This window comes from Natrix helvetica, assembly GCF_964273705.1.
Source record: "Natrix helvetica genome assembly, chromosome: 4".
Classification (NCBI taxonomy): domain Eukaryota; kingdom Metazoa; phylum Chordata; class Lepidosauria; order Squamata; family Natricidae; genus Natrix; species Natrix helvetica.
The window spans coordinates 147,633,909-147,652,431 of NC_138550.1; the positions used below are offsets into that span (position 1 = coordinate 147,633,909).

The 18,523-nt window shown below is 39.6% G+C and overlaps 1 protein-coding gene across 4 annotated transcripts in view; it reads left to right on the forward strand.

Annotated features, from left to right (window-relative positions):
• Positions 1-18,232, forward strand: part of ZFPM2 (zinc finger protein, FOG family member 2) — a 349,444-nt gene extending 331,212 nt beyond the window's left edge. For all 4 annotated transcript variants that reach the window (XM_081952811.1, XM_081952812.1, XM_081952813.1 and 1 more), the window contains 3 exons: positions 10,448-10,654; positions 12,064-12,288; positions 14,687-18,232. In XM_081952811.1, the coding sequence (XP_081808937.1) occupies positions 10,448-10,654; positions 12,064-12,288; positions 14,687-17,160 (2,906 nt within the window). In that variant the 3' untranslated portion in view covers positions 17,161-18,232. The remainder of the gene's footprint in view (positions 1-10,447; positions 10,655-12,063; positions 12,289-14,686) is intronic.
• The last annotated feature ends 291 nt before the right edge of the window (positions 18,233-18,523 follow it).

An 18,523-nucleotide genomic window follows, 5' to 3' on the forward strand; every position in this document is an offset into this window, starting at 1 on the left:
TGTAATAAAGGTTTACGGAGGAAAATCCTCAAGGTGCCACACACACAAAGCAGCTTTTCTGATTCTGCTAAAGAGGAAGCGCCTGACTGAAACCAATGCATTTCTGCACCAATCAAATGTATCCTTTCCAGAAAGGGCTAGTAGGATTGTGCATATCCCAAAATGCTTGTTCCCCTCATTAATATGCCTATGTAGATCCACATTTACTGTGGATTTGCTGCCTTCATTGAAATACACAGGAGAGTCCAGACACATTAAAAGCACACACCACTTTCTTTTCGCGGCATTTTCCTGCAGTAATTTTTTTTTTAAGAGTATTTTTATTACTAAAGTGGATGAGGATGGGGGGGGGGAGGCTAAAGGCCCACGAATGCCCTGTTGCATCTACATTAAAATAACCATGTGTTAAAATAAACGGTGTATTGTTGGCAAAAATGTCTTCTCTTAAATTCTGCATCAGTCAACTGTATTTGAATTTCACCCTTAATTGCAGGATGAAATTAAAACAGATAAGAACAAGTCATTGTTGAAAACATTGCTCCAGATTTAGATAAATAACTGTCTTTTGTTTGCAGAAATGTCTGACTTTCACTATGCCCACGACACCTAAATTTGGAAATTGTGAACATGTATATTCCTTTAAATTCAGTTATCTAAAAACATTGTTCGCTGTTTGTGTCAACATTCAATACTTTGCAATTGGACATCAAGTCATACAAATTAAAAAGAAAAAGAAAAACCTCTTAACAAAAATGAACCTCTTAAAAGGAACAGAACTTCTAAGAATGTCCATTTGTTTATCCCCAGTGATAAATAGAGACCACTCCATCATGGGGAACAAGAAAATGAAATTGATCACAATATTTTCCTTCTACATTCCTTCCCCCCCCCCCAATAGATCACTAATCTATTTTTTGCTCTCCTCCTAGTGGATGTTTTACACAAATTAGTGGATTTCAGTGCTCATTTGGAAGACACACACTCAAATCCCTATAATTATTACCAAAAAAAATTAAAAATCCTGTCAGATAAAAGAAGGTTTTCTAGCAACAGGAAGTCTCTGTTTTCACTCTTTCCTTCAAACAAACTTGAACAAAAAGAAGTGAGCCTCCTTTCATCACATACCCAGTTGCCTGCAAATGAAAAATTTATAAAATGGTAAAGGTGTGACTTTGTTTCTTTAGTTCTGTGTGCCAAAAGTGTTGACACACAGGGTTGGTTAACACACATAAAAAACAGGAAGAATTCTCATCACACCGTCACGGACAGTAGACAATTATTAAAATTCTCCTTAAAAAAGAAGGCCATGATCCATGCTGTAAGTGGGAAGTTGCCATATCTAAATATCTTATGTTCATTCTATGTATTCTTGCACAATATATCCCACTGCAAGCTGCTTTGAAAAATTTGTACCAGCTTTGGAGGAAAGGCATTTGAGATGCAGAGGAGTTTTTATCCAGGAAAAGTAAGAAAATTCTTGCCAAAGAACTAGTGGCTTTTACAAATCTAGAACTGGTCTGGAATCTGAAGCACATCTTTTTCTCCTTTGCAAGCCAGTTACTCCCTTGATCTTATTAGCATACAAGAGATCATATTTACAATGAAACTGAGAAAAAGAGAACTTCTTTATTGTATGTAGCAGCGCAAGAGGTAAGGAATGGACTAAAATGGACAGATCTATTTTGCAATCACCCAGCTTGCTTTTTGTGGTCCGTTCCTTGGCTACAAATTATGGCTTGAGTGAAATCATAAAAAATCTTCTGCCCGTTAACATTGCAGTGCTAACTATTATAGATTATTCTTCATAAACATGAGAAACAAATGATGCCATTTGGGACAGATTATGACTCTAGAAAATCTGCATTGCCTGCTCTTAAAAGTCTGCAATGTTTATGCAAGTGGGAACTCAAATTAAGATTAGAGGCTAGGTATCAATGGCAATATTCTTTGATCTGTAAACATGGAAAAATTACAAAATATCCCAGTACATCATGCCATTAATCCTAATATAAAGCTGCCAGAACTTTCCATTAGTTTTGCATGAGGGTGAATATACATGAGCTGTTGCTAAAAAATCCATCGTGCGAATGGCTTGCTCAGTACATGGCCTGGAAAAGAAATAAATGCCGTACCAAATGTTTTGGGGGAAAATTCTGTGAGTAAAAATATTGAGCTTTAGCATGTGGGTAGGAAATAAACCCTACTCATAAAGTGCTTCTGATTTATGGCTGTGCATGGCTCAGATGCCTATCAGATATTCCTACACTATTTTATTCAAAAACTTGTATAAACCATGAGTTGGCACATTGGAGAATACTGAAGAGGCATTAATCAACCCAAATAAACAAGTGCATAGATCTATCTAACCACTGTGAAGTAGTTAATAAATTTTTAAACAATTTTATTATAGAAAGAAGGTCTAAAAGAGTAGTGCTTAATTATCTGGACTCCTCCTGTTCTGGGCTTTCTTTTGATTGTATTAATGAAGCAGCTGGCCCATTGTTTCTCTTTAATTCCTCTATTGTTTTAAGAATATGTCAAAGCTCTTTATTCTTTTATCAGGTACTCTGCAGAAGGAACCATACAATACCTCATATTCCTACTGTATTTGCCTATGCACAAAGAAGTCTCCGACACATTTTTCAGAAAAGGGGCACACATAATTTATAAGTTCTATTCCTTGCGCTACCCTACTGTCAAGAATTTTTAACAATATTGGATGTGGATTTATTCACATGTTTCTCCCCCACCCACCCCCAATTAAGCAGTGCGACTACCTTATAGATATGTGCCCTCTGTTCGTGTTGATCCCTGAAAATCCAAGCGTGTGCTAAGTAGCGTTCTTAAGGAGAGGGTACAAGGATGCTATTTCAATAATCGAACGAATTCCCAGCCTTTCCCATAGGAAAGATCTGATTGCAGCTTTCTGAATTCCCTTTAAATGCTTAAAATAAAAGGCGAGTGCAAACAAACATCTTCCCAGGGCTATTTTTAAATTTTCTTTTTATGAAATAGAAACGATTAATTCAAATACCAGCAAGGCCGTCTGTTGCCGAGCATCATTTTAAGCCTGCAGACTGGCACACGTTGTCATTGCAACGAGCTCCTCCGATACTCTTTGACCCTCCTTCAAAAAAACATATGTACCCAAGAAATGGACACTCTGCTGCTCCTGCCGTGACAGTCCAAGGCCGCACACACAAATGAAGAAGCAAGGGGAGAAGGAAATCTGCGTTCTTTGGTGGCATGATAGGGCTAGAAAGGTATCCAGACAAAAATGGAAGAACAGAGGCTTCAGGAAAGCATCTAGAAGTTTAATGAAGCTCGAATTACTGTGCAAAACCAGGTGATAGTACCATTACATGCTGCTGCCTTCTGAATGTACCTAAAATCTGAAGAAAATGCAGTTCCCTTGCATTTCTTCATCCTCTTTGTCTTAGGAGGAAAATTAAACTATTTTTAGCATTCTCTCCCTGCTGAGGCAGTGCACTTAAATGTGCTAGAGAGGCACCAATCGGAAACCCATATGGCACCCCTGATTTTGCAGCACGATTCCCCAACTCAAATCGGCAGGGAATCGTCTTTTAAAACCAGGAGGAGCATCCTGTCCTTCAATTTTATATTGCTTTTAAAGCACTTCGGTCATCCCAGAATTACAAAGGATAGTGAATGACACACTCAGTTGTCTGAAGATCTTCATTTTGATAGAACAAAGGGGGGCATGTAACCACAATGATCTCCTGGTATTTTCCATCCAGAATATCTGCCACTTGTATTGGGACCAGATTTTTTTTTCCCTGCTCCATCTTCAATATCCATTTTTGGAGTGGGAACTGCACACCTTCCAGAATCCAGGCCCCTACATTTCAGCTTCCTTGAAAACAAGTATGGGGGGGGGGGTGTTACTCTGCCTGCATAATTATACTCCGTCCAGCATACAGCTTCTGAGTTGGACAGCTTATATGGAAACAATCCAGTTACAGCATCTGAAATGCTATGTGGTCACCACATCGAGAACACCATGCCAAGTGAGCACCAGCATGGCCAGCTGTTTGCATGTCATAGTTGGTCACACAGTTGTATCATTTTCAAGTATGTCTCATCACAAAGACTGGAAGTGCTACGGCTTTGTGTAGAGCCGCCTCACCTCATGTACTTGCCATCTGGCGCTATGCCCACCGTTGCCGTTCAAACAGCAGCCATGCCACAGTATGAATTAGACTGTCATTTTGTAATGTGGTGTGGATCAGGCATGCTTATAATCTCTGAGTAAGCATCATTGTTTACTGTGTGCCTGTTTACACAAATGCAAAGGCACACATAAATATGCTGAGCTAGGTTCTGTACTAGAACTGTTCTGTTCCTTACTTTAGCTTGCATTTACTCTTTAGCTTGCATTTCGTTGTGTTATATTTATCACTCATAGAGATAAATTAGAAATCATTATGCAAACAGAAGGCATCTTACAAGGGTTTTGGGGGGGGAGGTGGGGGAGAGCCATTGCGATGTGTTGTGTTTTTATTAGCGCAAATAGGAGCCATGAATTTTTGAATAGCATGCCTAAAGTTCTGTGTCTTTATAGCAGATACAATTTCTTACTCTATAGGTATGGTCATACAAAATAATTGAGACTTTGTCAGTGCTGTAGCCTAGCAACAGATAATACTGTTAGGCTACTGAATAGTTCCGGTTTGACAATTAGGGAGTGTTTTTTTTGTGTTTATCATGTTTGCTAATGATGGGATCCTTTCCAAAGGACTTGTCTTAATCTTAATTAGAGTTTATCGGCAGAGGCCTGTATGACATTCTGCAGGCACTGATTTCATAAATAATAAAAAGAGCAGATGAAAAAAAAAATTGGCAGGACTGGGATATTTGAGGCAACTGATTATTGTAATAGAAGCATAGATTTTCCAAAATGTGATCAACTCTGAACTATGACTTTGCTCTCAAAAATGTGTTGACAAAATTTACAACGGTTTTGACCGCAATTATGAGGGTCAGTTGTAGACTTCCTGTTAGGAAACAGAGCTGTTTCCACAGCCCAGGATGATAAAGGTTACAAAGAACAGAGATCGGAGCACATTTTTGTGCAAAATTATATTTGAGTGACCTAAAAAAAAAATACAAAGATGGAGCATCAGTGAAACAAAAAAGAGAAAAGAATACCTCAAAGTAGTTTTTTTTTTCTTTTGGTAAAAACTGAATGTATCTACCTGTTTCCCTGAAAATAAGACCTCCCCAGATAATAAACCCATTCAGGCTTTTCAGCACGTGCGCTAAAAATAAGCCCTCCCCAAAAATATTGCAACACAGCGGCAGCCATGAGGTAGCCACACTTGCCACCTCCTGCACCTCAAAAATAATAAGATGTCCCTGAAAATAAGGCCTATTTTAAATAAGTGCTTATTTCAGGGGTCAAAAGAAAAAAAGACCTTGTCTTCTTTTCGGAGAAATATGGTATTATTGTTCAAATGAGGATAGCTAAGTATCCTTTCTATAAAAAAGAAGAAGAAACAGTTCCATCTTTCCACTTCATTTAGCTGTTCCTTTCTCACCTGCAACTCCTGCTTGCTATAGAAAACAGGAATTTATTTTTCCCTCAGGAGAAACAGGTACCTGTATAATGGCACCCTTAAGATGTGGATCAAAGTGAGTGTTTCCTCCTTCGTGGCTTTAAGACCAGCACTGTACAGGGTTTTTTCCTCCCAGACTAAGAGTCCCTCGTGATGGTTGAATGGGACATAGGAAGAACAGGCTGTACTTGAATAAGCACAATACAGTTACATCTGTTTTATATTTTTCCTCCTTCCTATTTAACACAATATTAGAAGTTGGAGTGTGCAGGGCTCAGTGGCATATGCAGTGTTAAAGTCTACAATTGTCCACCCATGCTTGTGTCAGTTTAAGGCACTGCTGATATGGTCTCTTCATTGGCCACACTAGTCAATGTTTTATTTCACAAATAGTTGTTTGACTCAAAAAGAATCAGGGAGATATAGAATCATTGGACTGGAAGAGACCTTACAATACAATACAATACAATACAATACAATACAATACAATACAATACAATACAATACAATACAATACAATAGCAGAGTTGGAAGGGACCTTGGAGGTCTTCTAGTCCAACCCCCTGCCTAGGCAGGAAACCCTACACCGTTTCAGACAAATGGCTATCCAACATCTTCTTAAAGACTTCCAGTGTTGGGGCATTCGCAACTTCTGGAGGCAAGCTTGGGGCATTCACAACTTCTGGAGGCAAGGTTGAGCTGGAAGACCTTGGAGGCCTTCCAGCTTAACCCCTTGCCCAAGGCAGGAGTCCTTTACGCCATCCCAGACAAATGGTTATCCAATCTTTTCTTGAAAACCTCCAGCAATTGTAGCACCCACAACTCCAGGAGGCAAGCTCTTCCACTTATTAATTGTTCTTACAATTAGGAAATTCCTCCTTAGTTCCAGGTTGGATATCCCTCTGATCAGCTTCCATCCATTGCTTCTTGTCCTGCTGCAGGTGCTTTGGAGAATAAACTGACCTCCACTTCCTTCCAACAACTCTTCCAAATATTGGAAGACTGTTATCACGTCTCCCCTAAACCTTCTCTTAATTTGGTTAAACATACCTAGTTGCCTTAACCATTCATCTTAAGATTTGGCCTCCAGACCCCTTGTCATCCTTACTGCTCTTCTCTGCACTCTTTCCAGGGCTTCATCATATTTTTGGCATGATAGCTCACAAGTTGGGTCAACCATGAGTTTTAAAAAATGGGCTTCAAAATGCAGGAGGAAGAGAAACATTTACCAGGCAAGTGAGTCAGGACTCACCGGAGAAAATCCCTCTCCATAATATACAAAATGTTAGCTTGTTAGAAAGTTGACTTCATAGAAGGTTGTATTTCTTATGGGTCTGGAAATGATAAGGAAGACAATATAAGAACAGGAAAGAAGAAAAGTCAGACATACTGGTAGTTGTGGCATGTGTGGGGTGAAGATGCTCATTTCTTGTTAGGTTCAAGGATATATTCATTAAATAACTGCTTACCTACATTTATCACTGAACTGCACAGGGATGCAGAGATTTGCACTCTTGTAATAATTACTGTAAGGGGTGCCATGGCTCAGGGGCTAAGACCCTGAGGTTGTCGATCAGAAAGGTCAGCAGTTCGGCAGTTCGAATCCCTAGAGCCGCATAATGGAGTGAGCTCCCGTTACTTGTCCCAGTTTCATATGAGAAACTATGCATATGATTATTCATGATTTTCTAAACGTAATGCATTTTGAGGCAAAAAGCCCAATATATTAAAGAATCCATAAAAATCCATAGCAAGGGAATGTACACACACAAAGGTGTGCTGTATGAGGAAAATATAGTTTTTTAAAAAGCTATATTTAAAGGAAACTCTATATTTAAGAGAAGCTAATATACTAAGAAAAAACCATATACATACATACATGTAAGGGACGTGGTGGCTAAGATGCTAAGGTTGTCAAATCAGAAAGGTCAGCAATTAAGCAGTTCAAATCCCTAGTGCCACATAACGGAGTGAGCTCCCGTTACTTGTCCCAGCTTCTGCCAACCTAGCAGTTTGAAAGAATGTAAAAATGCAAGTAGAAAAATAGGAACCACCTTTGGTGGGAAAGTAACAGCATTCCGTGCACCTTCAGTGTTTAGTCATGCTGGCCACAGGATTACAGACTCGTCTTCGGTCAACACTTGCTCTTTGGCTTTGAAACGGAGATGAGCACTGCCCCCTAGAGCCAAGAACAACTAGCACATATGTGCAAGGGGATCCTTTACTTTACCTTTTTAATAATTACTGTACATTTGATTTACTTGCATGTGAAGCAAAAATGACAAAACCAAATGCATTATCTAGCAAAAAAAGTGGACGCAAAGAAACTTTTCTTTTTTGGAAGATTGGATTATTGCCTCCTTTTCTTGGAACTCAGCCCCAAGTTTTCCTTCTCAAACACATTGAAAGTAATATCGCTTTGTTTGCTCATCTTTGAAAGCTAATAGGACTGGATTAATTAATTGTGCAGGATTCCACTAAAACAATGTCCTAATTCTTCTATTTTGCTGTTGTATATCACATACCCTGTTCTTATCTCCTCCACCAGATTTTTGCAACAAGTTGTTTTAAAACTGTAATCTCTTTGAGGAAAGGAAGGGGGAAAAATGAAGTGCAGTTGAAAAGACAGTTATGCTGAAAGATAAACAGAGCAATATTACTTATCAAATTTGTTATTCACTAGTGTGGATTTTTTCCCCCCAATTAATACACATGCTTGTACACAGAACACACACACACACACACACGAAAAGGGGTCAGGAAAAACCTTTTAAAGCATAAACTATGCAACATTATTGCAGCCTTAACTGTTCTGGATAAATATCTAGGCCTGAGACTAAAGATAACGGCGTATAAGTGCCTAACCTGTCTAAACATATTCAATAAATGAGCATTCATTATCATGTTCAAATACATTAGTTCATTACTTCTTACATAGTTAATTTTCTTTTCATGAGTAACATGTGACATTTACAACCCATGCTTTGGTATAGTTCACTATTGGAAGAAAATACATCTTTTTAATTTGAATAACTCTTTATGAAACAAATCTCAGCCTATCCCTCAAGGATGTGGGATTGGCATTACTCTGGATGTGAGGTTGTATTTCATCGTGTGAAAAAGTTCTTTTCCCCTCTGGGAGAACAATAGCCCACATACCAGAAAAGTGTAAAAAGATTGTATGAAGGAATAAGAACTATATTTTGTACATTATTATTTCCTTCCTCATTAATACCCCATTGGAATGAACATACACATAGTCAATTCTTTCTTTATTTTCAGTGCTTTTTATAACTCTTTTCTTAACTCTAATTTATTTATTTATTTACTGCGCTTCTAGACCGCCCCCTCTCCCAAAAGGGACTCGGGGCGGTGTACAATCCATACAAAGAATACATCACAATATAATAAGTAGGTAAAGTTAAATATGGAGGAGGTTAAAAAGAGAGTTAAAAAGAACTGTACAGCTAGGTAGTATATATAAATATAATTTTAAAACCCCTAAAAATATCACACAAATTAAATTAAAAGCAATTCCCCTAAAATAACCAGTTAAAAATATGTCTACCAGGAGGTAACAGTTATAATTATGCCAGGCCTGCTAATCGGAACAGGTGAGTCTTCAATTTTTGTCGGAAGGAGAGGAAGTCAGTGGTGGTTCTAATGTCGGGGGGGAGGTCATTCCAGAGGGTTGGGCCCATCACAGAGAAGGCCCTACTCCTTGGTGTCGCCCGCTGGCATTGCCTAGTGGACGGCACCAGGAGAAGCCCCTCCCTGTGAGAGCGAATTGGCCGCAGGGATGTGTGTGGGAGGATGCAATCCCGCAAGTAACTAGGTCCTGTGCCATGGATGTATTTTCCTGTTATCCTCCTAAACCCTCTCATTGTAACTCATGTAGTTTAATATTTAAACTTACAGATAGGTGGGAAAATATTTTAATTATTTTTTGTGCTGTTTCGGCTTCAAATGTTATATAAATATCAAATACACTTTAAATGAACACTGTATTATTTGGACTTATAAGACGCACCAGAGTATAAGACACACCTAGATTTCAAAGAGGAAAACAAGAAAATAAATAAATTTTGGCCTCTACATGCCTGTTTTTTGACCTCCCAGGCCCCAGGAACGTTTTACAGGACTCCCAAACTCTCTGTATATTCCGCTTTTGTGAAAAAATGGGCCCGAACCGACACTTCTGTCCCATTTTTGCCCTCCCTAGGCCCCAGGAGCCCCAACAGAATGCGCGGAGGGTGTTTCCGGAGGCCAAAAACAGGACTGTGTTCGGTGTATAAGACGCACAGACATTTCCACCCACTTTGGGGGAGGCGGAGTGTGTCTTATACTCCAAAAGATACAGTATATTTAGGAAGCTCATTTGAAAAAAACGGAAAGTGTGCAGCAAACAACAGAACTATTAGCTAAATATACATAAGAAAATGACACCAATCTGCATCCAACCAATGTCCATTTCTCATAAGGAAAAAAAAGGTGTATTTGAGCAATATATGGATCATACAGAATTTTTAAAAAATGTATAAGTAATGTGAAGTTTTGCTTTTGAAGCTTCCATCTATATTTTCATCAAAGCATAACGCAGCTCCTCCATAAAGACCGAAGGAATATTATAGGCCATTTCCCTACTGGTGATTTACAGCATAGCATTATCAGCTCACTGCTGAAGTGCAGTAAAGTCTATCACATTATTATCATTATTTTGGTACAATGATATCTGGGGTGATTCTAGAAGATGTTGTTATTTACTTATGGGAGAAAATAACCATAAAGACAGAGGATTTCCCATGTAAATGGCTCAGCATTGGTGCTGATATGTCGTACAAAATATGACCTGTTTCTGTTTTTGTGTGCAGGAGGCCAGCTGTGGTGCACAACAACAAAAGTTATTGCGGAGGGAGAAGAGCTAATTGCCTTTGTTGTGGATTTTGACTCAAGGCTGCAAGCTGCCAGCCAGCTGACCCTTACTGATGGGATGTATCCTGCTCGACTGTTGGATTCAATACAACTGCTCCCTCAACAAGCTGCAATGGCATCCATTTTGCCAACAGCTATTGTGAACAGTGAGTGCTGTACCGCAGTTCGTTTTAAAAAAGAAGTTTAGCAAAATTAAGGCTGGTGTACTCATGATCCCTCACGCTTGTCAGCCTTATTTGCTAGTCAGTGGGGAGGGGGGGTAGGAGATCACAGACTAGTCTCTGAACTGCTGGTGGGAGTTCATTTGGAAATAAACCACTGTGTGATTGTAGAAATCTAGATGCCTTTTTCCTGGGATTTTGTTCAATTCAGTGCAGAATGACTGTTCAGGAGTATTTTAGCATCTCACAGCTGAAAGGATATGACCCAATAAATCTGGTATAGGTGTGAATGCTGGTTCATGCATTTTCTGAGCAGTACCTGACTGTGAACATGGCATGATTTAAATAATAATAATAAAAGTACAATTTAGCATTCACACAAGATCCTATACAGGTGTCAAAAAGTCCCCTCTCTTGGGATTTTTTTAAATCCATGTTACTGGTGCTGTCTTCTTGGGTGTGAAGGTTCACATCAGTGGTGAAATTCATTTTTTTTTTACTACCAGTTCTGTGAGCGTGACTTGGTGGACATGGTGTGGCTTGGTGGGCATGGTTTAAGAGAAGGATACTGCAAAATCTCCATTCCCACCCCACTCTGGGGCCAGCCAGAGGTGGCATTTGCTGGTTCTCCAAACTACTCAAAATTTCCACTACCGGTTCTCTGAACTCTCAAAATGTCCGCTACTGGTTCTCCAGAACCTGTCAGAGCCTGCTGGATTTCACCCCTGTTTCACATCCATTTGAAAGACATGAGTTTATTTTTCTTTTCTTTTTTCTGTGTAAAAAAGCCACTTCTTCAATTTAATTGGACTCTTTGAAGCAGTTGAGCAAACATTTTAGTTGCATAGGGACCATTCCTACCCTAGTCCATAACAGGATATAATTCAGTTGAAAGAGAAAACCAAGAATTACACCTTTCAATTCTGTTTCTTCATTTCCAGTGTTTTCACATTGATGGAAAGTTGAAAGCAAAATGCAACTCTATTCACCTGAAATAGCTGTAGTAATTTCTATTTCTATTACCTGTATTTTTATTTTTTATTTTCTTGCACTGTGTAGGCTTACTCCCTAAATTTAACCACCGGAAAGAGTATGCAGATTTTAAGACTCTGAACTTTTACAGTAGACAGGAGATACATCATTTAAAACAAGGAAACAAGCAAAACATATATATAAAACACCTGGTTTATTTCTGGCTTAGAAATATGTCTTGTTTATCAGTTGAGTGCTACGTTACAATCTTGAAATAAAAAAGGTGTTATTAAAATAATAGCAGAGTTCAAAATTGTTCTATGAAGCTTGCCATAAGCTATGGCTTATTTGCACTTTCTATTTATCTATCTACCTGTATCAATTTGCGTATTATCTAACTATCATCTACCTCTTTTCTACAGAAGATATATTCCCTTGCAAATCTTGTGGCATCTGGTATCGTAGTGAAAGGAACCTGCAAGCTCATCTCATGTACTACTGCAGTGGGAGGCAAAGAGAAGGTGCTCAGTTATCAGAGGAGAATGAGGAAAGTATTCAACAGATATCTAGCTTCTGCCCCTTTCCACAGTGCACCAAAAGTTTTTCCAATGCAAGAGCTCTGGAAAATCATCTAAACTCTCACAGTGGTAAGTAAAAGAGGTTGCTCCACTGGAATCATCTAACAGTTTAATTTTAAAGAGAGGGGAAAAGCACCAAAGAAGGTGAACCAGACAGTGAACTTGGTGAATTATATTTTATGTTGAAATATATGTCCTTTTAATGCCCAGTGAGATGGCAACATCTAGGTGAATTGAGCTAATCTTCAAATCTTTAACAGAATCAAGTCGTGTCTGGTTGGATGGGGGTAAAAATGTAAAGATGTCAGTCGTGACTTAAAATCAGTTCTTTTTTCACATATGTGTGACACATGCTAAAAGGGGCAGAGCTCCAATTACACAAATATATCAATGTTATTAACAATCAAGAAAGAAACTCTACTCAAGTCAAGGCTGGTAGGACAATCTACCTTATATAAACAAACAGGAAACTTCACTCCCCCACACACTGATCTTGTTACCTAGTCTGGTAAGAAAACACTGAGGAGTTTTCCAAGAGAAAAGCAAGTGGAAGGGACACCAAGAACCCAATAGTTACTACCTGGATAGAAAATTTCAGCACAACAGACCAGACAGCAAAGTCAGAAAGTGTCCCAGGAATAAACTATTGCAAACTATTTGTACATGATTACCAAGGAAATGTGTCCGTGAAAGAAGGAACTTGAAAGAGACTGTGTCTTTTCTTTCATTGTACCAGAGGTGGGTTGCTGCCGTTTCGGCCCGGTTCGGCTGAGCCAGTAATGGAATTCAAGCCTGGGTCACAGAACCTGCAGCAGCCCAGGCCTGCCACGCCTCCGAACCAGTTCGGTTGCTGCCGCTTGGCCGCCGCCATTTTTTATTTTAGCAACTGCACGTGCGCAGTTCACTTTAAATTGTTCTGCGCATGCACGCAGAACAATTTACATTAAACTGCGTGCACGCATTTGTTGTGTGTGGTTGCGAACTGGCAGTAACACCGGCAGCAACCCATGCCTGATTGTACACACCTACTCTTTCGACATTCTAGTTATAACAGCAACATTGAATGAAAGGCTGTCCTTTATTTAAAGTAAATGGAAAATGCTATGGATAAAATAGCTCATTCTGGGGCAGTTTGATAGATGAGATGAATGCCAGCAGCTAAATGGTTCTGGAAGTGGCCTGCTCAAAGAAAAGCAGTTTGTATAATATATTATGACTGCTCCAGTGGTGGGTTGCAGGCGGTACGCCCTGTTGTGAGCGTACCAGAGCCTGCCCGGAGCACCAGGTACCATTCCAGTACGGTGCTCCAGAGGGCCCGCCCGAGCTCATTACCTGTCCTTTAAGCCTTTGCCACTTCCGCGCACGTGATGGCATGTACAGCGCCTACGCGCTGCTCCACTGAGCAGCTGGAGCGTCACGGAGGCTTGCAGAGGCATCACAGGCAGGTACGACACATGTGTGTGCTGCGCGCATGTGAGTACGCGCTGCGCACATCCATGTGGATGACGCTGGGCCCGTTCCAACTGTACCAGTTGGAATGGGATCCGGAACCCATCACTTGACTGCTCATACATAGTTATTGGAGATAATCTTGAATTTGATGATTTGTCTAATAAGTGTTGCGGTCACTAAAACTGGGCTATCAGCAATACCTAGAATAACAGATTTATTATTATTATTTTACTGATCAGGATATATGGAAGTGAGGAATTTGGGTTATTTCTATGTATCCAGTTAGGACAAAACCTTTCCTGCTTTGCTTTAAGTTGACAGCCCTTCATCCTGTAGTAGATGATAGGTCCATTAGATCTCTGCAGAATCTGGTGGAACCTAAGTGATGTTCAGATCTTTAGGTAGCTGTGTATTGCCATGGCTGGCTTTACTCTGCAGCCATGATTATTTTAAGATGCAGATTTGAAAGTGATCATGACTCATTGACATGATCACTTTCAAATACCATCTTACTTTTGATGTAATAAGGCACTGAGGGTGATGAAAGAGCTATTGAGATCTTAGTACATTTATTTAGCAAATTCCTAACAATTTTGTACTGTATTTTATAGGACCATATCCATATTTCATAAATAATCTTCCTTTGCTGTCGTCCTTACTTTGCTTCCCACTTGTTTCTTCTTCAAGTTTGGTCTTGAACAGGGCTTTTCAAACTAGGCAACATTAAGACTTGTGGTCTTCAACTCAACTTCAAAAGCATAGCTGGTTGAGGAATTCTGGGAGTTGAAGTCCACAAGTCTTAATATTGCCAAGTTTGGAGAATTATGGGGTAACCATGAAGCTTCTAACATGGGAACATTTCTATTCTTTTAAGGCCCAATGGGTGCCTTGTCAGATAGAGCGTTATACGATGCTGTGATCTCTTGTTTTGTGTTCTTTAAGTACAGTGTAATGGAAAATTCCAGTTTGCTTTATATTATGCTATATTATTATTTACTTCTTATTCCTTTTGTAGGAGTGAAAATGGAAGAATTTCTTCCCTCTGGCTCTAGCCTGAAATGTACTGTTTGTAACTATACCGCCGATTCGGTTATCAACTTCCATCAACACTTATTCTCACATCTCACTCAAGCTGCCTTCCGATGCACACATTGCCATTTTGGCTTCCAGACACAGAGGGAACTACTACAACACCAAGATCTCCACATTTCTGGCAACAAACTGCAGAGAGAAAGTGATGCTGAGCACTCTCCGAATGCCAGTGAAGAGACTTTGCAGGCCCCTGACAGTTCCCAAAGCCAAAAGGCAGTGCAGACAAAGGATGTGAGTTCTGACACTGAGCTTGATAAGTGTGAGAAGAAGACTCCTCTTTTCCTTCCAAATCAAAGGCCAGAAACACAGACCACTCCACATAAGCAGAGCTTCTCATACACCAAAATAAAATCTGAGCCATCTAGCCCAAGGCTTGCCTCGTCTCCGGTCCAGCCTAATCTCGGTCCTTCATTCCCTATGGGTCCTTTCCTTTCTCAGTTTGCTTTTCCCCAGGACATCACAGTGGTTCCACAGGCTTCTGAGATCTTAGCCAAGATGTCTGAGCTGGTTCATCGAAGGCTGAGGCATGGAAGTAATAGTTATCCCCCAGTCATTTACAGTCCACTGATGCCAAAAGGAGCTACCTGTTTTGAGTGTAACATCACGTTCAACAATCTAGATAACTATTTAGTTCACAAGAAGCACTACTGCAACAGTCGATGGCAACAAATGGCGAAGTCACCCGATTTTGGCAGCGTTTCAGAAAAAATGCCTGAGGCTGTGAGTCCTAGCAATGGGCAAAATGCAATCAACATTTTGAGTGCCACGGCTCACACTTCAGATCCCGAGAATCAACTTCTTCAGGCATCTTGTATCAATTCTTCTACTGTCCTCGATATCATTGGGCCAAACAGTAAGAGTCACGAGAAAGACTTTTCATCACAAGTGAAGAAGCTGTCAAATGCTGCCAACAGTGATGATAAAATGAACGGGAAGCCTTCCGATGGCAAGAACTCAACTTCCACATCTTTAATAGAAGGAGAAAGTGATCCCAACAAAACTACATGTGAAGCCTGCAATATTACTTTCAGTAGGCATGAAACATACATGGTCCACAAGCAGTATTACTGTGCCACTCGTCATGATCCCCCACTTAAAAGATCAGCTTCAAATAAAGTGCCCGCCATGCAGAGAACAATGCGTACACGCAAACGAAGGAAGATGTATGAGATGTGTCTACCAGAGCAAGAGCAAAGGCCACAACTGGTCCAGCAACGCTTCCTTGAAGTAACTAATCTTGTCAACCCTTGCACATCTTCTCAAGAACCAACAGATAGCCTTGGAGAGTGCTACCACCCACGCTGTGATATCTTTCCAGGAATAGTTTCCAAACACTTAGAAACATCACTGTCCATTCATAAATGCACCTCGACCTCAAAATGTGACACCCAACATTCCGCAATTTCCTGCTTGGAAATGGACGTCCCTATTGATCTCAGCAAAAAATGTTTGCCCCAGTCAGACCGGACATCCACTTCCCCCAAAAGGCTGCTGGACTATCATGAATGCACAGTGTGCAAGATCAGTTTTAACAAGGTAGAAAATTACTTGGCTCATAAGCAGAATTTTTGTCCCGTCACTGTGCACCAGCAGAATGAAATGGGACATCTTGATAGCAAAGTATTTCAAAATCCTGAAAGTGAACGCAACAGCCCTGAGGTCAGTTATGACCGCACCATCATCAAATGTGAGAAAAATGGAAACTCAAAGCAGGCTTCTCCCAACGGAAACTTGTTTTCTACGCACTTGGCAACCCTCCAAGGGCTTAAGGTCTTTAACGAAGCCACCCAACTTATAGCTACAAAAGAAGAAAACAAACATTTTCTTCCTCAATGTCTTTACCCAGGAGCAATAAAGAAAGCTAAAGGAGCAGACCAGCTTTCTCCGTATTATGGAATAAAGCCAACTGATTATATTTCTAGTTCTTTTGCTGTTCACCACAATGATGTAGATCAAAGTACGGCTGCAGAAGGTGATTCGCTGAAGGGCCAGACGCCATCCAACGGTTGCCCTGTTCAGAAAAAAGAATCTCTGCCCCTCTTGCCCAAAAACAGAGGGATGGTGATCATTAATGGTGGACTAAAACAGGAGGAGAGGCCTGTGGGAAACCCACAGCAAGAGAACATTTCCCAGGCTCCCCAACCGCATGAAGATGGACACAAATCACCATCTTGGGCCTCGGATAATAACTTAGCTGCCAATGAAAATGTCTCACCAACCATTCCAGCAGCAGAAGAACAATTATCTAGTATAGCAAAAGGGGTAAACGGTTCTACTCAGGCCCCTACCAGTGGAAAATACTGCCGGCTGTGCGATATCCAGTTCAACAACCTATCAAACTTTATAACTCATAAGAAGTTTTATTGCTCATCCCATGCAGCAGAACACGTCAAATGAAAACGGCTGCCCCCCCCCCCCCCTCCATGTTTGGTATCTGTGTTTAGTATACAGTATTGTTCCATAAAGTCTGAAAGAGAGCTGTTTGTATGACTTCTGGACAATCAGGAGTTAATTCATTACTGCTGAGTTGAAGACTTAAAAGATGTACTTCCATTACAGTTCATTAGTAAAGTGTATTCTTGGTGCCATTTTCAAAACTATTTATTTATTTTACCAGCAGTGTTCATAGCTGTAGTTATTTTTAATTTAAAGAAAGAAAAACTTTATATTAAAGTCATTTGTAATGTTATTGTATAATTGTGTAGCACATATGGTTTGCACTGTATAGTAGATTTTAAAGAAAATAGTCACAAACTCTACAAAAAAGGCATTTTAGAAATTTAGCTTCAAAAGCACCTGTGTATCCTATTTTTCCTTATATGCTATTGCAGATATGTGTAGATGCTAAAATATAATTTGCAAAAGGTTTCAACTACGCTGTAAAGTTCGCCTTAAAATTTCAATTTTTTAAAAGAATTTGGCTCAGTTTGCACTTTATATTTTAGCAAATACGGTACCTTAGTCACTAGGCTTTGCATTTGTATGTAGCGGTATGTTTGTCTACTTTCTTACCTGAAATGTCTGTTAAAATGAAGATGGCATTTTTTTTTCCTTGTATAGTCCTTGTATTTTCTTTCACTGATGCATCTCTGTCTCAATTTTTAAACATTTGCTGTTAAATGCAATACTTTATAAAGAATGAACAAAATTACTGGAAGCAGTATTGTAAGTAATGAGGTCATATCTATCCATTTTATCTTTTGAAAGGCACAGTCAAAAGGAATTTCTTAGCTCAATGCTGCAAGTATGAATCTAATTCATTTATAAGATATATTTAAATATAACAGTAGCAATACTGCAACTGGTGATCACAGAGATAATGTTCTACTTCTGATAGAAATAATTTCTCAACAAATGTTGTTACTATGCATGTATATGGATGGAATAAAATTCCAGATCATCAGACTGGTCAGGCAGTAATTTATTCATTTAAAAAAGCTTATCAAGCTCAATAAAGAAAGTGGCTGGTTGTGGGCTAATCTAATATTGTATGCTTTTCAGTTAATATAAGTGTCCTAAAAATGCCATGCAAGAATGGGAACTCACAATTTGGGGCAAGGAGGAGCTAGGAGGAGTAATAATCCACCATATGTTCCTCCCATTCCTCAATGGAGAATTGCTGTATTTTATTGATTTTAATTACAGTGTCAACCCTGCTTCTAGAAGAGAGTTGTAATACTGAAACCATTTTACACAGGGTTCTGCATTGACCTTCCTAGAATATCACTGCAAACCAGTACCATAGGTATGTTTTATTGAC